The sequence below is a fragment of the Zootoca vivipara genome, chromosome 1, assembly GCF_963506605.1.
Source record: "Zootoca vivipara chromosome 1, rZooViv1.1, whole genome shotgun sequence".
Lineage (NCBI taxonomy): Eukaryota > Metazoa > Chordata > Lepidosauria > Squamata > Lacertidae > Zootoca > Zootoca vivipara.
Genome location: NC_083276.1, coordinates 70,492,874 through 70,516,423, shown reverse-complemented (window position 1 = coordinate 70,516,423; position 23,550 = coordinate 70,492,874). Strand labels below are relative to the sequence as shown.

General features: G+C 39.1%; 1 protein-coding gene and 1 pseudogene across 22 annotated transcripts in view; both read left to right on the top strand.

The window, feature by feature from the left end:
* Window positions 1–23,550, top strand: part of SOX6 (SRY-box transcription factor 6) — a 420,354-nt gene that overhangs the window by 265,456 nt on the left and 131,348 nt on the right. For all 22 annotated transcript variants that reach the window (XM_060275933.1, XM_035120001.2, XM_035119983.2 and 19 more), the window contains 2 exons: window positions 2,068–2,240; window positions 5,911–5,979. In XM_060275933.1, the coding sequence (XP_060131916.1) occupies window positions 2,068–2,240; window positions 5,911–5,979 (242 nt within the window). The remainder of the gene's footprint in view (window positions 1–2,067; window positions 2,241–5,910; window positions 5,980–23,550) is intronic.
* On the top strand, window positions 5,987–11,263 carry LOC118087448 (mitotic spindle assembly checkpoint protein MAD1-like; annotated as a pseudogene).

Below are 23,550 nucleotides of genomic sequence, written 5' to 3'. Positions count from 1 at the left end.
TTAGCCTGTTAAGTGCTTGTTCTCCCACACACCCTTTTTGTGTTAGCTATTCCAGGATAGAAGAGCATCTCTAATCATGTCAAAGTAGAATTTTGTTTTCCTTGCCCAGCAGATTTTTGTTGGAGATGCATTAGCTGAGTTTGATTTCTTCCAGTTACATTTGCTATTCTATTCCTTCAGTGCTTTTATCAATTGTTCACTTTAGTTCAAGGTCCCAGCATGAGTTTCAAGGCATGGCTTTTCACTATTCATAATATATAAATTGTGCTTGTAGCCTTAAAGTTGTAAAACCATTGTTATTCTTGTACTGTATTTAGATTTTCTTCTGATATAGTAGTTGCAAGGCGTTATAGATTCTTCAGTTTGCATGGGTTGATGTATAATATATTCCACCATGGCTTTTGCAGTCTGATAGCTTTGTAAACATTTGTATACATATTCTAGATCACACTGGATATTAAAGTGCTAAAATATTGCCAGTGTGATTTTGAAAAATGTATTTCTCTTTCCTCTTGGATTCGATATATCAATGTATGGTTCATTGGCTGTCTGTTTTGTTGTAAGTTGCTTTGGGTTGTCCTGGGCAAGATAAAGCGACAGATAATTTTGTGATATAAAGTGCTGATATAGCAGGAATATATAGATGTAAGCAAGACAATGAAAATTTTCTGATTCAAGGTGGGCATTTGGCAGAATGATTAGGTATCTCAAAATCAGCTGAATAAATTTAAATTTGCATTTATTTAAAATAAGATTCAGCTACTCTTAGATTGTGGAATCCCACATATATATCATATGCTTGGTAACTCTAGACTGCAGGCAGTCAAAATTAACATGGGTTGTAACCCATAACCTTTAAAGCCAATGGAATATTTGTCAATGAGTTCTATATGATATACTTTGTATTAATTACCAGCTTCTGGCATACTTTCAACAAGCCTCTAAAAATCTTTATCCGTGTTGTTATTTAATCTGGATCCGAATCAATATTATATATGTGTTGTTTTAAATAGTTTTTATATTTATATATGTTTTAAAAATTGTTTTTATATGAATTGTTTTAAACTGTTTTTATGTAATATGTAATTTGCATATATGTCATTACATTGTAGATCACTTCAATATCTTTCATGGGAAGTGACTCATCAATAATAATAATAATAATAATTTCTGCCACTCCTTTGTAGATTCAGAGACTCATGCGGTTTCATGTCAGTATATGCTTGCAAACACACACACACTTCTGTGGTATGGATTTCTTAAAGCTAGAACCAAAGTGTGTTTCTGATGCATTCTTTTGTAAAATCACAATTACAAAGTTGGGCAGTTTTAGATTTCTAGTTCGATACACTTAGCAAGGAAGCTGTGCGAAAGCATCCAACAATAAGAACCATTCATGTAAAGAAAACTAAATTTCCTACTAAGTTTAAATCTTGTAAAATGAATTTTAAAGTAAATAAGAAGGCTCACATTATGTTTCTTTCATTCTGAGCTCTATTTCAATACCTACAGATTTAGTTGTGCCTATAAACACCCTTTATTAAGGCTTAACTTAGGCATGGTTTCTTAGTAACAAAAATGAGACATCTCTTGTAGAACTGTGGCATGCTCAGTTCTTGGTTAATACTAGAGATCTCTGAGAAATTAGCAGCAATAATTAAGTTGTTTTCCTTATTAAGCAGGATTTTTTTAGTCATCTTATATTTTGTTTGTTTAAAAATGTATAATGGAGGGAAAATTATGTTAATCTATTTGTGAATTTGGTAATCCATTAAGGAGTCATTACACTGGTATGGAAGGGAAAGAGGGATTTGATATTGCAGAGTACATAATTAATTACTCTTGTCAGAAGGGGGGTAAATTGTCTCTTTTCTGTTCACAGTATAAAGTGACATTCCCTATCTTTCAGAAAACAGCAAAAACACAAGCAGGATTTATTGGTACATATTCTAATAAAATAAATATTCAAGCTGCCATTTTTCAGATATAAAAACTCAGGTTATTTCCTTTTTGTTTCATTGTTGCTGCCTACATGCCATTTATTCTGCATTTCCCTATCTCCTTCAGGTACACCTGAAAGCCTAGCGGAAAAAGAGCGACAGCTCTCTACCATGATCACCCAGCTCATCAGTTTACGGGAGCAGCTTCTGGCTGCCCACGATGAGCAGAAAAAGCTGGCAGCATCACAAATTGAAAAACAACGGCAGCAAATGGACCTTGCTCGCCAACAGCAAGAACAGGTGAGCAACAAAACAGCAACATATGAAAAAAAAAATTCTCCACACCCAGAAAAAAATTCTACTATTTCTTACATCCACTCCCAACTAAAAAGGGTCTGGTATATATTACTTGTAAACAAGAGACAAATAACTGTACTTTCCACTATATGCTGGTTTTTCATAGCCTGCTACTTATAAACAGCACCTACTTATAAACATCACTTATAAACATCACATTTTACATGTGTGTAAAATGCTGTGTTATGAAATTATATCCTCCAAAGAAGTTGTAAAGAAGGAATAAATTGTAGCAATCCTTGAAAAACGATCCATGTTAGAATTTCAACTCTCCATTTTCAAAATGTCCAAATGCAATGAGGGTGTGTGATGCCTATACATTGTGAACTAGGCTTGTCCAGTGGGTGATAGAAAGGATTCATTTGTTTACTTAGGAAAGGGCAGACGGGAACTCATAAGGGCTCAGTGAACCAGGAAATGTTCTCACAAACCTATTAATTTGAATAGAATTTGTGCCAGAATAATATCTGCTGGATTATGCCTATACAGTAGATTCCAACATACCTGTCAAATGGATATTTTCCTGTCTGTAAGGCTTGCTTTGTTACTAGTTCTTAAGTAGGTGATTTACAGCATCTTAATAAGCTTTGGTAAAGGGATCAGTTAACTCTCTTTCTCTGAGCATTATATCTTGAAAGGAAATGAAAAAACAAAAGCCCTACACCCACCCCACCCCACCATCCAAATATTGGTAAGGACTAGGAGATAAACAATATTCCATGCTGTGTGGTGGAAAACATTTAACAACAAAAGATTCCATTAGTTCCTTAGGCATTACTTTCAAATTAATGTGCAGTTTTTAGAAATCTGACATTATAACTAGAATTATCTTTTCAGCTAAATATGTTTTATAGGGTATATACAGCAATGTATGCTCTGTTGATTTTAATGAGTTGTGACGTCTTGTATTTTATGTGCTTGAATATTTGCCCACATGTAAGGAATATGGACTCGTCCCTAATGGAAAATAACATAAAGGAATACTGTAAAAAATCAGAAGTTAGAATGTCATTTAGCCATCCAGAGATGACACAGTAATTAACTATTGACACTTGTGAATAAGCTAGCACAAATTAATCTTGACACATTTGCAGACGAGTGATATCTTACAGTGAACACTTTGTAATTATATTTCAAAATGAAAATTAAATGACACTTAAAACTAGGTTGTCATGCTCAATGAAGCGAGCATGTAGCTCAACCAATTGGCAAATAAAATTCAGAATTTGAGCCACATGGTGCTTCTGTACCAGCTTTCGCGGTGTCAAGCCCTATACATTGAAATTGTGCTGTGGTAATTGCACTGTAGTGTTTTGGATGCCTTTTTCAATCACACCGCCATCAATATTAAATGCCATGGTAGTACTTCACTGGTTTCCATAAGGAAATGAATATTCATTTGATCCTATATTGTACTTAGAATTGCAGTGAGCTGTGCACTAGCAAATTGAAGTCAAACAAAATCAGTCCCCAAATTATACAAAGCCTTCATCATTTCTCAAGTCCTAGATGCAAACATTTTTCAGGTCCTAGATACAATGAGGCTTGTATCTGCATGATGGACGGATTTGCTCCTTTCACTAAATGACCAAATACACCTTTTTTATTTTAACAAAAAGAAATCTCTCTCCACATCTTCAAGATGGCTTTCCATGGTAAAATTCAACAGTAAGAGTAGAAATCTTACAATTTTCAAACACATCAACTTCAAAAGCAGGGTAAGAACAGTGAACTAAAACAAAACAAAAATCACTGCCAGCAACTTTTCCAAAAATTCACAGTCTGCTGGCACACAACTCTTTAAGAAGGAATTCTCTGGCCACAGGGCAACTAAAGAGAAGGGCATACTGTGTCACCACAGTTTCAGCTTCCTTTTACATGAGACCTTAAGCAAGGCCTCGGTCTGTAGAGCTGCTTCAGGCTCAGCAGAGTCTGTTTTTAATTCCTCTCTCATATATGTAAAATAAGGCCCTGCTTATGTACATAGAAAACTAACATGACAATGAGAAAAAAATCTAGTTCAGCTTAGGATTTCCCCCTCATGCTTTAGTTTTCTATGCATGTTTACAACCACAGTCATTCAAACAGGCAGTCCCTCACTTGCATTCTGAAGTGGTTTCACTTCAACAGGTTGAGCTACTTTATTATTCTGAAAGTATAACTCTGCTCTACCTATCATCTTTCCCAACCTATTCTGTTTATACTGGAGAAGGAAGCAAGAGCATATAGCTAAAGCACGATATTGTGCATTGAAATTTCTGAGGGTCCTGGGAGGGATGTGCATTGTGCTCTTATTATGAGAGTTGATTTTGATGTGCTCTTATTATGTCATTAAAATGCTTTCCCCCTGGTGACTTGAGCATTTTCATTGCTCTCTCGTGGCTATGGCATTTGTGGAAATTTCATGGAAAAATAATTGCTTTAAGTAGGGATGTTGCTTTAACACATGTTTAAGTTCTCAGCAAAATGGTGAAATATAACTTTCATCCATAAAGCTAAAGACAACCTTAAATTCTCTTCCTGCACTAGTCATGCTACCGCAACAACTTGGATTTGGTAGCATGTGTTTGATGATGGAAGACATAGTCTTATTCAGACAGTTTTGTAGGAACCTAATAATAGATGAGAAGAACTAGAGAAAGGGCTTCTTACATCCCTTCAGTAATCATTGGATGGTTCATCAGGAGCAGGCTTCTTCAACCTCAGCCCTCCAGATGTTTTGAGACTACAACTCCCATCATCCCTGACCACTGGTTCTGCAAGAAAGGGATCATGGGAGTTGTAGGCCAAAACATTGGAGGGTTAAGGTTGATCAGGAGAGTTGCTCTCAGGCTGAACCTGATCAGGAAAGTTGCTCTCAGGCTGAGCATATTACTTTGGTAATATGGTGCCTGAATGAGAACAAAATTTAATGTTTCCCCCCACCTTGAATATTTCTTAATTTCACAATAATTCATTTTGGTACAGTTGCTTTTTAAATGGATCGTCTCAGTAGGTACCCTAAACAACAACAACAACAACGACAACATTGTTTCCCTTGGCTCAGTGCCCTATGTGGAGGAACCACACTGGTACAAAGTTGTGGAAGGCTGATCTAGCTACTTCTAAGGGAAGCACTTTGGTATAGTAAAGGTGCAAGTTAATGACAAACGGAGAATAAAGAAGTTGTGAGGTGTGCTTTCCTGAGCAGAAAGTTCCAAAGTGTTGATGTGATGACTGGAAAGGTTGTGCTCTGACTTTCCACTAATTTCACCTGCAAATAGGAGGTGTAGGGCCTCCCCTGCTGGCTCAGAAGCCTGGAGGAACATAGGGAAGAAAGCCCTCTGTGATGTATGCAAGGTCCAGCTGAAGCTGAAGCTTTGAGGATGAGTACATGTAGACTTAACTAACTCCAAGCCCTGTGTTCAATAGTCTTTAAAGATAGGTTAGTAAACAATATATTTAAACCTTCTTCCAATCTTTTAGTTAACTCCATAACAAATGTGGTTTGGTGAAACAAAGAAGAAAAACCTTTGAAATTATCATGAGGAATAAGTAGGAACTTGTTTTCACTCAATAATATTGAAGCCTCAACATCACTGTTTTAATTTAATGGAAAATTTATTTCTAATAGATTGCAAGACAACAGCAGCAACTTCTGCAACAGCAGCACAAAATCAATCTACTGCAGCAGCAAATTCAGGTCAGTGTGTTTTATTGCTCTCTTCTGATTATGCTTAAATTCCATTTAGTAAAAGGGGAAGCTTTACAACAAAATTGCTTTTACTCTCCTAGACAAGCAAAGCTTCAAACCCAAGGAGGATTTTCCACATTTTTTTTTAAAAAAATTAAATTGTGATAAATATTTTGGTGTAGCCTGTCTTTTGTTAATAAACAGGTTTTGTTTGAAAGATATGCATTACTTTTAAATCTTCCCATTTAGCTGTAAGATAAACAGGCATTTTAACTTCTGTGCTACGGAGGAAAAGCAGTGATTCAATTGTTGGTTATGGATTGCTTTATTACAACCCAGACTGAACTGCTTTATATTGAGACAATTACTATGGAAAACATCTGCAGCTATTGCTGTGTAGGTATATAAGTACCAAACCCTTTGTAGGCAGCAATGTTTATCTGCCAGGGGCACCAATTCAAGTTTTAGTGGTGTGTGTGTGTATGAGCAGGAGCATTCAATATGGTCCAAGGGCCCACTCTTTGATATATTCAAAAATAGATTGTGAAGAAGTGTTATATTTTGATAGCATTTCTGGTGGTTATTTTCTTTTCTTTTAATGCCTCATCATAACTATAGTAATGTTATTACCACAGGTCAAACAGTCACCTATAAAAAAGCCAAAAGGGAATTGTATTGGTACCTTTACCATACATACCTAGCAGAGGCTCCTTTCACTATTTATACAAATAGTTTGATACATAGAACCAGTGAGATGGTCAGAGACAGTGTTTTCTCAGAAATAAATCACACTGATATGAAACATGGAGGACTTCACCTCTGTGTGGCATGTTAGTAATAGCTCTTCTGTTAAACACAGGAAAGTGCTTCTGAAATGTAGGCTGCAATCCTAACTTAACTTGATTTCCATGGTACCAACTTTCAGCTGTCTAGGTGGGTGTGGTACAAATAATAAAATTATCATTATGCAAATATATTTCAAAATAGGGTGTCAGATATCAAAATCAGAATCCAGTGTATTGGAAAAGGGCTCCCTCCATTCTAACATGAATTTTCTTTGCTTGTCTTAACCATGGTTAAGCATAATATAAGCACAGCAGTTGTGGCACCCCCTGCCCCATCCCCTTAAAAACATACACATTTTAAACACTTTTTCTTGTTGTTTTGGACACCACTGCAAGTGGCTGCAATAGCCACCTCTCAAGAACCAGTTTCCAAAAGCATATTAAAATATGTTGTAGCATTATTCTGAGTAAAAAAATTGCTCCCGCCCCAAGTTCATTCATTTCCCCACAGAAAGCAGTTTGGAATTACAGAATTGCAAGTTGGAAGGGATACAAAGGATAATCCAAATGACAAAATGGGCTGAATCCAACTATATAGTTGTGATAGAGGGACCCAGTAAAACGAGTCCTGAAAACGTGACTTTTCCTCCCGCATCCAATCAGCTTTGGAGGGATTAGGTGAACCCCCAGAATGGAGCACAGGGGGAGAAGAAAGGGGATTTTTCCATTAGGAAAGCAGAAATATTTTTCCAAAGGAACTTGGAGGATGGGAATGGTACAGAAACAAGTTAGGATATTTTTTAAAGACCAGAAAAAAAGGTAAGGAAAAGTACTGCTGTTGCCTTTCCAAATTGCTGCATAATTTTCCCCACATCACCCTTACCTAGTCATGCTCCCTCTATTTGTGCTTTGATTTTGACCTGAATGTTTGCAAATTCAAATAAAATAATAGTAGTCATCGTCATCATCATCACCACCATCTTGCATATTTGAACATCTCCCACATAAAAGGCAGCATACATATAGAACAATTTTCATGTCAGGGATCTAGGGTAGTTTTAAATTAGCAGTCTGTTTTCATATCTGATAACCTCACCTGCTCTTCAAGTGCTACAGTCCAGCAAGGATGGTGCTGCATAATATTTCAGAATATTAGTACAGCTTTAAAGCCTGGCTTATCACAGGGAGATGGTTTCTCCTCTTGTAGAATGGGATGAATGGGATGGCACGAGACAAGAAGCTTATCAACAATTTGCATGGTTGCTATTAATTCTTGCTAGCATTATATTAACTTCTGGTTTCCAATAAGTTTTCTCCCTCCTCCTCCTCCTCCTCCTCCTCCTCCTCCTCCTCCTCCTCCTCCTCCTCCTCCTCCTCCTCCTCCTCCTCCTCCTCCTCTTCTCTTCTGCGATCACTCATAGCCAAGTAAGATTGTCTTCCATAAACCCAATTTTAACAATGGGTCCGTAAGTGACTGTGGGGGCCAATTCTGGATCCACACATCCTTCCACAGTGGGGACATTGATTTCCAGGCGGGAGTTGATCTCGGTGTGGATTTGCCAAGCGTGCTTTCCTCTTAGCATGTTTCTCCCCCACCTACCTCAAGTTAGTCAAATATATTGGAGAGGGAGGTTCAAGGAGGAAAGTGTAGAGCAAGTGACTGGCAATGCTGACGAACTGAGGATGTGGCTGGTGGTGGGGGAGGTTAATATGCATATGGAAGATGCAGAAGGAAATACAATGGTCTTCTCTGTTCTAAGATCTTTCAACAACTTCTTGTCGCAGTCTGTGGAGGAAATGTCTGCATTGACTACAGCACAAGTGACTCAAGGTTCTCTGCAGATGCAGAATGTGTATGCAGTGCAGATGACGAAGCAGAAAAACCAGGCTGGCCAAATTTGTTCAGGGATGCAGCTCTTGCGAGTGGAATGGGAGAAAATTCAAGAGTCGCAAAGGAGGCTCGAATTAAGCTTGAGAAGGAGGCTAATGCAAATTTGAGGAAATTTTGAGTAGGAGGCTGACCATAACTAAAAGCTCCTCAACTGCATCAAGCAGTATCAAGAAAGAGAAACTAAGGCAGAAAATAAGCTTCAAGTACAAATTGAAATTAACAAATCTGGTTGGAAGAACATAGAATCTCTGAATAAGAAGTTGCAGGAGAAGGAGAGCAAGCTGGCTGAAGCTAATGAAACAATTAGTGTGTTGAATGAAAATATATCAGAGTTGCAGCGGAACTTAATAAGTCAGGAAATGCAAATGAAGAGCCACGAATCACAGAAGCAGGAACTGACTGAACAGCTGAATGTATTACACTGAAAGTGAGAGGGAGAGACCAGGCAGCAAATTCAGTCTCTACAAGCAAAGGTAGCCCTAATGACTGAGAGCAAGCAAAAGATTCAGGATCTGGAGCAAAAGCTCTCCTTGTAGGAATAAGAGGTTATAATGGAGAAGAACTTGGAAGACCAAGTTCACACAACTTTCCAAAATGGAGCAGGAGCTGTAGCTGATCCCATACTATCCACATCACCATGCACAGACTTTGTATTGCTCTGATGCAGCTTGAGCATTTTCTCCCCCTTTTGCTCCAAGGCTTCTCAGACTGATTCTAAAATTCAAGAACTTTGCGTAGTTGTGCCGATTTTGCTCTCTAGCTGGACTGTAGTAGGAGGCAGGGATTTGCACCTTTATTCTGTGCCTGATGACTCCTCCTTGCCTTCTGTTAATTACTTATCCTATCTTCACTTTTGAGGTACCTGAAGCAAAATGTGTGTTTGCTCTGAAACAGTTTACTGTTTCAAGGCAGGGGTTTGGCAAGTGGAATGTCACTTAATGCAAAATGATGATGATGATGGTGGTGGAGTTGGTTTTGAGCTCCCTTCTGTCTACTGTTTGTTCATAATTCTAGCTGATTCCTTGCCTTACTGTCTTCTATTCTGGTTTCTGTTTTTTGTTTTTTTGAGCAAAGGTTAACAGGCATGTCACCGAGATCAAGTGACAGTTGCTCTTCCTAGAAACAACTAATCTGCCTCCAATCCATCTTGTTCTAAACATGTTTTTCCACTAAGTTATGGAGTTTAGACACTGCCTAACATTTTGTCATTTTGTGCCAATCCAGTTATTTGGGCCTGTTTAGTGTGAGAGACTTCTGTGGATTACTTCTCTCTCTTGTGTGCATTGGGAAAACTCATTAAAGTATTCCAGGCAGGTTAAGTATTTCTCTTCCATAGCATGTTTGCCAGGATTCTGGTGGGCTTTTCATCTTCTCCTGGAGCATCTTGTAAGAAATTGCTTTGGCTGCTATTGGAGCTGCTGAACCAGTGCCATATCAGGCATGCAAACGAATTTGAAGGAAATGCTACTGTAAGGCAGAGTGGGTGGGATTATTTTGGAAGTTGCCAGCTTTAGCTTGCTTATAGTTATTGAACAGCCTGACCTATCCAAGAGGTTTAAGATGGATTTTAAGTCCTTTTCAGAGGATGATCAGAACTCAGGAGACCCTCCTGGAAAGTGTGGGCTGGGCAAAATTGGCTAAAATTTAATGGAGGAAGCACATTACACACGTGGAGACACCATTCATATAAGATGAAGGGGCTATAGCTAGGATCCAAAGAGTTTACACACAAACTCAGTGTTTTGTTTTTTTAACTATTGAATGGCTAAGGATCTCCCCAGTCATATTAAATTGCTTTTGAAATCTAATCAATTTCATAAGATATTTTGTGTGTAGCATGGGATGTGCTCTTTGAGAAATATAAATTCAAACCTCCCCTGGGCATGTAGGGCCAGTCATACGGTTCCTTGGATCAAGGCCCACAGCGTTAATTAGTTGTGTTGCTAGTCTTCCTGGACAATAGTCTGAACAATAGTCTGAAGCTGCACCAGTACCTAACAGTTTTATGATGTGCTGTTGTGCTACAGTTCATAGGCAAAGAACTGCTGCCAAAAGTCTGTTGACACAAGTCATACATTTACCAGTTCACAAAATGAGTAGGTCCTTTTAAAACAATAACAGAAACAAGTGAAGCCAATACTGATTATTTAGCCCTCTAAAGACTTAGGACAATTTAAATATGGTTTTGGTAAATGAAATTGGAGCATGAGCAAAAGGCAAAATAGCACATCTTAAATATGTGCCATCTCTCTTCTCTCTCTCCCCCCTCTCTCTCCCTCTCTCTCTCATGTGTGTGTGTGTGTGTGTGTGTGTGTGCACGCATGCATGAGAAAGAGAATTAGTAAATGGTGGATGATTGATTGATTGATTGAATGAACAGAAGACAAAAAAAAGGGAGAAGGGAAAAACAGAGGGATGTCTTGTATGGGATCTGTGTGAGAATGAAAGATGGGTGAATAAACATAAGAGAGGAGAAGATAGAAAAAAATGAATGGATGACTGATGAATAATTTAGAACCCTGCATGATCAGAGTTCATGGAGGTGAGGGCATCCAACAGATGTAGTCCAGGCTGCCCTTTTCAGAGAAGGGCCTTAAATACAGATTTTAAAACTTCATTACAGGTTCATAAAGGAGAAGACAGTCCTTCAAGTACCTTGGTCACAAGTTGTTTAATGGTTTAGATCAGGCACCCCCAAACTCGGCCCAGCTGTTTTGGGACTACAATTCCCATCATCCCTGACCACTGGTTCTGTTAGCTAGGGATGATGGGAGGTGGGAGGGCCAAGTTTGGGGATGCCTGGTTTAGACGGATCAGCACTTTGAATCACGTGTGGAAACTTTCAAGGTTAGTCTTATCCGAATGATAGCACCCCATCAGTAGTCTGGTTCCCATGTTCTGAACCACATGTCATTCCTAAACTGTCTTTTAAGGACAACTGGATTATGTTACTCTAGTTTAATTACAATGCTAAAGCTGGAGGGCTAATACTAATGGCAGCCCTATAAGCTCTTGTGGTGTTCACATAGGGGCTGTCAGCCAGTATGTTGCACTCCAAAGTTGCCACAACCCTGTACAACACAATATCTGACTCATTTCGAAAACGTTTATATCTGTCTGTCACTGGAAGTTACTGTGTCAATTCTGAATGGAATATTTTTCTAATTGTGCCTTAAAGGTTCATTTCTCATCACATTCCCTTCCTACCATAGTGAACCCTGCAGTTATTTCCTTCTCATAGCTAGTTAGATTGCCATTTAATCCGTGAATTTATCTTTGCACATTGAAGGTTGAGTTCCTCTTCCATTTTTATTGTCACTAGAGTTCATTTTCACAAATACATTTTCCTCCTGTTCTTGAAAGTAACATTCATGCTGTGTAGTTTAATATCAACAAACTTGCCTGGTCTTACTTTATTAAAATAAGTGAGCATGACGGTAAACAAAGGGGCAGAAATATGAAAAATGACAACTGTTTAACTGTCCTTGAGTGTGAATAATTTTTGTTGTACTTAAGACTTGAGAGGCTGAACCAACAAATCCCTTTCCTTATCCATGATTAACTACTGACAATTGAGGTACCTGGTGAGCTGAATAAGGACTATCTCTTTATGTGAAGTGCATGTCTAAAGATCAGGAATAATTACATTCTACATTAGCCTTCATGGCCCCCACAACCTGGTTAATTAATTTTTTTTTTTTTTGCTAGGATAATAATGCTAAGATATTGGTCATTATTAAGTATCTAATTGACCTCCTGTTTCAGAGGTGGACCCTTCATTTATTGCCTTCTAGAAATAGGTTAAAGCTATTTGCTGTATGTTTGCTGAAGGGGCACTGTCTGGAATTTAGCTCAAACTGGGATGCAACTGTTCATTCATAGGTCTCTTTCTCTATAAACTGTATTTAGCACTGACAAGCAAAAAGCAATTATAGCACTACTGTTCTGGCACAGGGGAATACCCCCTCCCGCCTTTTGTTATCGATCATGGAACTGATCTCCTTCCAGTAATCTCAGAACAGGACCAAATAAAGTTGCTGAAAGCAATTTGATACATCTGTTGGCATGTTACATGGATCAGAGGCTCTGTTGAAAGTAGAAAAACAAGGCTTGTAAACAAAACTCAAATTCTAAGAATAGCCCTCAACTTTAGTAAGTCCTTAAAATATTTTTAATTGTATATTCAATCATGAATTAGCCAGGGAAAAAAAGAGACCCAAGCCCATCTCTTCCCTTTATATTTTCACTGCACTGTGCGGTTTTTAATTGCCCATGGGCATGCTGCTGTGATCTTCTTCAGAACTAAAAAAAGAGGGATAAAAATGCAAATCTAATTATTTCTTTTATCTAATTTAATTAGCTTCTAAAAGTTATGATAAATGTACTTAGAGCTTTCTTTAAATGTTTAACTTGATTTTCTGGATTAAAAAGAATAGGTACACCTACTGTGCTTGCCGCAGAACACAGTTGAGTGTGTATATAATTGTTCTTGCTCAGTAAATAGACTATCTTGGAGATAGTGGACTCTCCCTCGTGGGAGGTTTTTAATCAGAGGTTGGGGGGCCACCTGTCATGGATGCTTTAGTCATGATACCTGCATTGCTGGGGGTTGGACTATAGGATCCTTGGAGTCCCTTCCAACTCTGCAATTCTATGATTATATGAAATCCATTCATAGTTCATTACTTTTATTGTAGACTAGCTGGCCCTGCCACGCGTTGCTGTGGGTTATTTGTGTGATTTCCCCTACCCTGTGCCGATCCATGATGTATCCCTGTGATTACCCCACTCCTCCCCTCACCCCCTGGCTTATCCCTGTGATTCCCTCCTCATCCCCCCCTCATCCCTGTAAATCCCCCAACTCTGTCCTGATCCATGACCTATTATGCCCCCTCTTCCCCCCACCCCCGGCTTATCCCTGTGATTCCCCCCCTTTCCTCCCCCTAACCCCCCACTTACCCCTGTGATTTCACTCCTCTCCTCCGTCCAACACCCCCCCCCCCCGGGTTATACCTGTGACCCTTTCATTTTGCACACAATCATTCCCCCAATGTGCATGTTCTGTAAAATTTTGCCCTGTCCCAACCCTGACTCCCCTACCCATGTGTGTTATGTGAAACAACATTATTTTATTCTACCCAAAGGCACGGCCCTGTAAAAGGCTCATATTCAGTTGATTCTATGCTGTGGCCTATTCGCCCCCCATCCCTCCCCCCGGCAGGCCCCTAAATCCACTCAGCCTAGTCTGCAAGATATATTGAGGCAAGATACTGTGGAGAGGGCAGGTTTCATCCCTGTGTCTCCCCCCACCCTGTTCTGACCTATTACATATCCCTGCCCCCTATTCGGTCCCCCCCCCAGGCAGGCCCCTACATCCACTTATCAATGTTGGGCCTTGTTGCTGCAAAAGGCCTGTTTTCAGTTGGTTGGGCCTTGTGGCTGCAAAAGGCCTGTTTTCAGTTGGTTGCTGTGGAATTTTGTGATGTCATCTGGTGGCGCGGCTTTGGACGCAGCAGTGGGCGATCTGCCTTTCTATTGGATGCTGCTGGAGTCTTCAGAGCTTCTGCTGGTGACGTCTAATTTGGGCACCACTTTTTTGTGTGTTTAATCATTATTTTAGGCATGAAAGGTTGCATGGAACGTTGTGGCCAAATTTGTTACATTACAGTTCAGCGGTTACGGAGAAAGGCTGTGACCTCTGCATACGCAATGCCTATATATATATATATATATATATATATATATATATATATATATATTGCTCCACAATTAGTCATAGTCAAAGTCAGGACTGACCTCTTTTCAGAACAGTGGTCTGATGGAAGTGTTGCATTTTTCACATGTCTTGGTAAGCTCAATTATGACTTATGGGGACTGTGCTGGAGAGGAGCTCACCAAGGTTTATCTTTAGTGTGAACTGAATCTGTACTCATGGTTAGGCTCCCTCTTTAGCTGCAGCTCAGAACAAACCTGGGCTACAGATCACGGATAAGGAGGAGAGAGCTTAACCATGAACCCAGACAAATTGCCAAACCTTGGCTTAGTTGCTGTGCCACACTGAACTGAAAGGACCAGGGGTGAGCAAAGTAGGTGTAAGCTCCTCTCTGCAAGTCAGTATGCCCGTGCTAAACCATGGTTTGGCTAAATTTTATGAGAAAACATGGCCTCCCGTGTATCTTCACATAAGTGGCCTATAGTTTTTAGAAACGGGAACGCTTAGGCTTCTAAGATGACAATGTGATCCTATGAAAATTGGTGAAAGTGACACATCCTAGTACTGTCAGGGCTAGAGTCAGGCATAGGTCAGCTGCAAAAAATAAATAAATCACTTAAATCTTTATTCAAAGAAACAAACCATAGCTCTGGCCTAGTTTTTAGAACAATGCTTTCTATGAGGCCTCACCCCAATGAAGCAGTTGCAACGCAACCTCAGGCTGTGTTGGTTCACCCCATTTCCTTTCTCTGCAAGTTCTAGGAGACCAGTGAGGAGGGGAATCTGGTCACAGCAGGAGGGGGAGACACCTTGGATTCTTCAGCAGCCTGTCTCCATTCTGCCTCTTAGCCAGCCTCCCCTCTGGGCTACACTTCAGCCTCAGAGTCTGAACTGCTTTCTGCCACAGCCTCTTCCTGTTCACCAAACTCTGCCACCTCTCCTGCTGCTGACGCTTCCCCTTCCCCTTCTCCTTCTCCTTCTGACCAATCACCATTGCCCCATCACAAATCCCCTAGCTCAGAGCCTTCTTTCTCTGGGGATTCCCTAGGGAGTTCCCGTCTGGTGCCTCCCACCAGCCAGCATCCAACCAGCCCATGACACATATATTGGAACCAACTTCACCACTTATTCATGCCCCATATCTTGCTGCATATTTAGATGAATGAATAAATTTGGACATGCTATTCAAAGTAGGCACATACTCCGCTTACAAATTTGATCTGCCAGCTGATGGTGTTGTATAAAAGTTTATTAATAATGGTAATGATGTGTGCAATACTCTCAGGGTGGTGGTTAGGGAACCCCCAGAACTTCATGCAGGGGAATATGTTTGCAGAGATTCAGGCTCAATTCGGGCACACTACATCAAGCTATGAAATTTAACTATGGTTTTGTATATCAGGCTTGACAAACCATGGTTTGTTATTACCTAGCAAATCAGAATCCAAAACTGCCCTGGTGTGATATCCTAATCAACAGGCTATAATTACTGCAGCTGCTTCCCTTCTGATTGCCCCTGCAACAAAAGCAATCAATCAAGTTTTAGGGTGATGCCTGAATCCAGCCATAAACATAGTTCAAGTATTATTTATTTATTTACTTATTTACTGCTCTTCATAAAAAAACCTGAGTCATTAATAAGTAATAATATAAAATACACAAGTACAACCACTAAAAAACAATACTCTAATAAATTACTGATCACCAGCATGATATGAATGAGCTTGAGATATCCATTGCATCCCTCTTTGCACATAACAATTCTCTCCCTCCTTTTCTGGTTTGAGATTAGTCAATTTTCTTTTAATCTGAATTGACAAACTATTGTTTCCCTTGCCTGGTTCCATAGTTTTCAGCTTTAGATAGAATAGAAAAGAGTGCTTTGCCCATAGCCAGGAAATAAAGGAGGAATTTCCATGTGTGAGGAGCATGCAGGTGAGAGGCTCAGGCATGTAACACTAAACCATGGTTTGGCATTAACTACTGAAGATCTCACAATTACATTCAGAGTTTTGTAGAATGTTGTCTCCTTAGGAAAACTACTAAATGCTTATCTACTTTTACTATGTGCTTGGTCTAAAAAAATAATGATGACTGAAGAGTTGTTTTATTTCTTATTGTAAGATCCAAACAGTATATTGAATTCAAAGGGGGGGGGGGAATGATTAGGCCTTCAGTATCTCTTTCATATAACTCTTCTAATTATAGAGCAGTAAATGGTAGGCGAGCATATGTTAGCAACATGAGCAGCAGTCTATGAAATGAGCTACAAGTTAATAAAATCATCTTGTGGTACTGCTGGCCAAATGTTAGCACACATGTTTCGGAAAGTGATATTTCAACAGGCTTGAAGAATAGGACTCTGGCGCATTGAACCTGAACATGATCTGATTTGTGGAAAAGAGCTAAATCTGCAGCAAAAGCTCAGGTTTAGGATGGGAGAGGAAACCGGAATTTGGAAATGAAGGGTGATCATGCTTGTTTCTTTATTTCTCTTTATATTTTTGAAAGTGATGACATCATTAGCTATGTTGTTCACTCCCAAGTTCTGCTAATTCCTATAAGTACTAAAGCAGTGTATCTAATAATCAATAGCCATTTTTCTCATTTCAGTCAGTGCAGCAGAACACTTGCTTGATAGAGAAATAGAGGAATAAACCAGATTAATCAGGGAGAATTGATAAGAAGACTGTGTCCTTGTTGCTGAAAAACTAGCCCAAATCCAATCATGTATTCAATAGCTTTGCAGCAAAGTCTAATGGTGGGTTAAGGGTGGACAAATGTGTCAATTTTAGTTTCTCTCGGTTTCTCATTTTTCCAAAGAAGTTCAGTTCACCTTATTTCCACAACAGTTTGCAATTACATAAAATCAGAAATCCACACACACACACACAGTTATGTACTTTTGTGTGCATTTTTGTCTGATGTGTGCATTTTTACAAGCATATATTTTGTACTATTTTCATTAATAGACATAGTTTAGTGTACACTTATCTAAAAATATTTTGTAGGCATTTTCAGGTTGAATAACTCCAGCACAAAATTTGGAATTTTTTGGGCAGCTGCATTTAGGTCGCTGTATTGGTTTGGGAAGTACAAATTAGTTGGATTTTCATTAAATTGTGAACTGAGTTAATTTCTGTTTCATCCTATTGCATGCATGTAGAACAGAGTGGGGAAACTCAGGGTCCAAACAAGCAGGCAGCTTGACTGAGTGAGCAAACAAATGGGCAGGTGGTCCAGTGGAGTGGGCAGGCAGATGGTTCAAGGCAGGCATTCCAGACAGGACTTCAAATACTCCCCAGTGATGAAGGAGCTGTAGCAGTACAGGGGTTGTGTAAGGTGTAAAGGGAGGAGATTGGAGTTGGCAAGGAAGGTGGAGGATGTGGTGGGGGTTGGGTAGGCAAGGTTTGCCAGCAGTGTGATTAGGAGTGGCAATCCATAGTTATTAGTATTTTTGTATAGCATCCTAGAATACTTTTGATGAATGACAGTTAAGACACATCTTTAATAAATACATAAAGAGCATTTTATTTCATCATGCAAAGTCCTGGATTTACAGGTAATTAATACATGATCAGTGGACAGCTAGTATCAGGTATTATTAATAGAAATGGTTTTCTAATATACTTGGGTAAATTGCAAGTTCTCATGCTAGGATTCATTGTATTTATAGGTGACAAACTAGGTTGGGTTTTTGGGGATGTGTGTGTTATATTTGAAGAATTAAGTAGAAGTAGAAGTTGGGCTGGTACCTACAGCAATAGACTGTCATGGATAGTCTCTAAGGATTGCATTGAAACACATCCCTTAATAAGATGTAATAACACTGTCAGTTCTTGGCTTTTTGCTTGCTGTAACTTTTATGGACATGGGATATTTCTTTGATGGTTAATTGTGAGCTATTTTAGCCTAAGTAATAATATATTGTCTGCAGTGTGTGCTTTCCTGGATATAGTGAATAAAGGGAATAGTTAATAAAATGTTAGTGCGTTGTTTAAAGAACCTGATTTATGGTGATGGCCATGTATACAAACAGTGCTGGAATGTGATGATATCAAAGGTCAGAGTTTTCTTTCAGAGATTCAGGTATTTGGACAAAAATGATAAAACACAGCTCTGTTTTAAAAAGGGAGGCAGAATGTCAGTTGAAGCATTAGAGAATAATTATACTAAACTTTCTGTATTGTGACAACAAGCCATTTTTTCCCATTAAACTGGGCAGACTAACAGACAGGTGGGGGGAGTTAAGGTGGTTTTTAGTTGTTATAATGAATAGTACATAACAATTACAGAAATTTGTGGAAGTGTGGGTGATGCCCTTGTGTGTTTCTTTGATCAACTATTAGAACAAAGTTGTTAATTCAGTACATAGGGAATGCCCTCTTCAATAAAGTTTGTATGACCCTCTGTCTCTTGGCTTTTGGGGAAATTCTATTTTAAAAAAATCTGGTCTGCATTTGGGTGGTTTTATGGTTATTATAGTTTAGAAAGGTGTGATCTGCTGCTGTATTTCAATATTGTTACTTATTTTTACAGCTTTTCAAAAATACGTTGAATGTTGTAACCTGCCCTAGAAGGGTAAAAGCAGACCTGAAATCCATTAAATTAATTTTAATAGTAATATAAATTAAGAAAGAGAAGTTCAGGTGAGGTACTGTAATTTCAGCATGAACTAGAAAAGGTATAGGGGGAAATAGTAATGTAAATAAGATTAATGAAATGAACCAAAAATAGTCCCCCCCCCAGCTGATTAGTATTGTATACAAGTAGAAGCCTCTACTGTTGGATTGGTTCACGTTTATGTGAATATTAATTTATCTCTTTACACTCGGTGACTGTTAGTTGAATGTATGAACTGATATAACTGCTTTTGAGTTGACTTACGTATCTGTGGTGAATCTCTGATGACTTACAGACAGTATTTACCCATTCAAGGGAACACTTGATGCTACAGTCAACAGCTGCTTTTGGATGAGATAAACAGACCATGCCTTCCTCATACAGATTCCTCCCTTTGTGTGTTTGTGAGTGAACAAGCCCAGAAGTTTCCTGTTAACTATACTACCCAATTCTGTCTAACTGGGAAACTGTGGTTAATTGTTTTGGAACAAACCAGGATATGAAACCAGTTTTACACTATAGTTAACCAAAGGCTTCCTGGCTTGTTTGATGGCCCATGAAAAAGGAATAGTAAAGCAGCTGCATTCGGAAGCTAACATTTGTTTGCGTGAAGCTGAGATGTTGTCTGAACATAGGCCATGAGCAATAAACACATGGAGTAGTTCAGCTCTCCTCAAATCATCTAGAGATGGAAATCAAGTCAAATTGTTGTATGCTTCATTTCCCTCAGTATATTTTAAAAATAAATTTTTACCAGCTCTACATAGGACTGTGAAAGGATAGTAAAGGAGAAAAATAAGAAGAAAAGGGCTGGTTTATTTAACTGCCCTATATTAAAAACAGGCCTTCTCTGCACATTAATAAGCCTTGGAAACAATATAATTATTTCTGTTCTAACACTTTTTGATTCTTTAAGCATTGGGAAGACATGTTTTCCCTCAAAATATTCAAGGTGTGCACAAAGCCTATGTATGCACACCCATGTTTTGGTTTTGTGAAGACTTTCTGAAATTATTTCTCTGTTGAATTTGATTTTTGGCTCTTCCATCACAACTCGTCAACTGCCTCATATTCTTTTGGACACAGTGTCCTTTAACCTGGAATGAATGAACAATTGTCAAGTAATGAAGGTTTTGTTTTTTGTAAACTGTCTCTTTCGTAAGAATTTAATGAAGTACTGGGGGGGAAATCAGTATGAGTGGTTTCTAATTATATTAGAGAACCGGTTGCTTCTAAAAGAGAAAGCTGTGTTTTCTATTTAGGCACAATATTTCTCACTACATGGTAGAGTAGGGTTGTTGGCTCTGTTGTACTTAGGAGTCCTGCTTGTTTAAAAGAACTAAGTCTTTCCTATAAATCTTGTATAGACCATCTTCTGTAAATCAGGCATTTGCACAGCTTGTGTAAATTATGTCTACATTGAGATTTTAAGAAGTTAAACAGTGTGCATACCATACTTGAGGGATGGAGAATAAAAAGTGATATATTGTGCGACACTTGATATAACACAGCAGAATATCTTTTCATTTCCACAGAGAAGCATTGACATCACCATGCTTAAATTCCTATGCTATAGGAACTTCCACAAAATGCTACACTGAAGTTTGTAGCCATTCAATGAAAGAAAACAAATCATGAGCATGGTACAGTGTGGCTTACTATGGCACACCATGTTTATCTTGTGTTGCCCAAAATGACAGTATGCAAAGAAAGTATGTACAGTATAACACACTAAGTATAATTTAATCATAATATCTGCTTAAGCTAGTATCAAGCATGGCTTTTTTTAAAAAAAGGCTGGAATGAATTTTATAGCTAAGTTATATAAAGCCATGGAAAAAAGAAACTAATAATGGAAAGGTTGACACTACATTAATTTTCACATTGCATGTATTTTAGAATTTGGGAAGAAAAAAGACCTTTATAGCTTTGCTAAGGTATTAATTGCAGGAAATTACAGCATATCCTATTAAAGAATTATGTCAGTGGCATATGTAGCATGTGACACCTTCACATGTTCTCCCTTGTTTTCATGGCAGAAGTATTCTTGCATTTTATTCTTGCAAAAGGAGGCAGTGGGTAAAGTGAATGGGACATTTGATTCTTACTAGACAAGCTATATTAGTCAATTTGAAAAGCTAAGAACAAAACTTAAGTATCATGATTTATTCAAAAAGAGTATGCCCAACATTTTATGCTTGACATATAAAAAACCTTTTCAAACAAACTCCCAGTGAATGCAGTTATCTGCAAAGCTGCCTGAGCTATAGAACATCTCAAAATTCTACCATATATATATCCACATTTTGATTCTAGAATTTTAAAATAATGCAATGTATTGTTATCCAGAGAGCTGAGTTATTCTAGAAATCCAATTTACCTTGGGTAAGAGCAAGCAAGCCCAAATCTGTAATAAGATCTGTAAATCCATAAATGGATTGCAAGATGGGCTGTAGTTTAAATAGCCTTGCATATAATTATAAAGGAAGGTATCCGATGGTATCCCACTGCTGATAGAAGGCTTTTTGATCCAGCTGAGGTTTCTGTCAGTGGAATGAGAGGGTATACTATGGCGGACCCAGCAGCAGTGAGTCTGCAGTCGTCGGGGTCAAAGCATGGGAAAAAGTAATAAAGACAAAACGAACAGCCCGAGATCAAATAGGCCACAACTTTATTGATTACAGATGTCAGTTGGCTTTGACATAGGCATTGGGTGTGTATCCTGAATCAGCCAGCCTGTTTGCTTGCTGATTATTCCTCCAAGGTCACCTATGATGTACATCAAATTTGTGTGGTCCCTCTAGGATGCCATTTGGGAGAGGGGTTCTATGGTTCGCTCACCCTCATCTGGGCATTTAGATGGAAGCACCGCTAACCCTTTTACCAGAGTACCCTCATTCTTTGGAGTGGGATAGGGCTCCATTCCACCCCCTCTGTCTAGACTAAAGATTCAACCTCAATGCCTTACGTGCCAGCAGGTTGTGACAGTTGCTATGAATTAGGCAAAACCTCCAGGCCGGCCCAGTTTGTTTCCAGGCAAATTCCTTCCTGCCCCTGATTATGGTGACTGAATAATTCCACAACAAGGTCTCAAGCATGCCCTGCCCACTCAGCTTTGAGTAGGCCCAATATGTTTAGGGTGGGAGGGTAGGAAGTCCATCCCAACTGAATGCAGGCACATCTGGCTTTTATACATTGGTGGGGAACCTGAGTGAAGCCAGGCAGGGGTAGGCTTCACGCAGGTCTGCCTGAAGTTCCACCCTCAAGCTGGTGCACAATCGGCTAATTTTCCAGTGAGTCTCAACTGCCCTTGTGGCCAATGGAGGGGATCATGGATCATGTCATTCATCAGCCACATGGGGACCAGAAATCTGCCCCCCCCTCCCCGCCAACTTGCCCATGACCACACCAGGCTGCAACTCTCTTTCACTTCCAGATGCCAATATATGGACTTTTTTTTTTGCTGATTTCCTTTCCCTGATATCCCACCCTCCTTCCCTTGGTTAAATAGAAGGTTAATTCTGAAACCTTATTTTGAATGAATCTCTTTCCTGGGATACTATGCCTGCCTATACTACTACCATATACCGGTACTAGGTACATCTACTTTCATAGTTGCATGGATTATGGTTACACCCAATGCATAATATGATTTTAAATATTTGAAGTGTGCTTTGAGTAACATTTTAGTGTAAAAGAAGGGGCATAGAAGTATAAAATGAATTAAATGTATAAGTTTGGGAGATTTTTAATCTAGATGCCCTGGTTCTGCTGCAGTGGCATTTATTTTTTTGCATTGCTGTTTCTGCTAAAACCTTTCCTAATTTTTTTGTAAACAAGGAAGGTGAGTTTTTGTTAATTTTTAATTTGTCAGTAGTGCTTAGATCCTATCTCATCAACACTATTTGCCTTGGTTCTGCACACCTTCTTCCTGAAAAATTAAAACAGTTCAGGAATGGGTGTGAGCCCAACATCTGCAGTGAGGACAGATGCAAAGAATTCATTTCTTTGTTTAGTCGTTTAGTCGTGTCCGACTCTTCGTGACCCCATGGACCAGAGCACGCCAGGCACTCCTGTCTTCCACTGCCTCCCGCAGTTTGGTCAAACTCATGTTGCTGGCTTCGAGAGCACTGTCCAACCATCTCATCCTCTGTCGTCCCCTTCTCCTAGTGCCCTCCATCTTTCCCAACATCAGGGTCTTTTCCAGGGAGTCTTTTTCAGTTTCTACAATCTCCTTATCCTCTCTTAGCACACCAGGCACCAAAGGCCTTTTTATTTCCCAGGCTTTTAATCCCTGATGTATTTCCCTCCCCTGCTGTGACTGTTTTTATCCCTGCCTTTTGGTGTTTTATTAGTTACTGTAAACGGCACTGGAAATTTCGAACTGTAGCACTGTATATAAGTGTTATAAATATATAGATTTTCAGTGGGAAAATGGCACAAGGGGTTAATCACCCCTTTCCCATATCATAGTCCCAATCTGAATTCCACACCCCCATTGTTCTTTGTAAAGAAAAAAGACATGGGTAATCCTGAACTAGGTGTCAAACACATTTTAAGTAATGTCT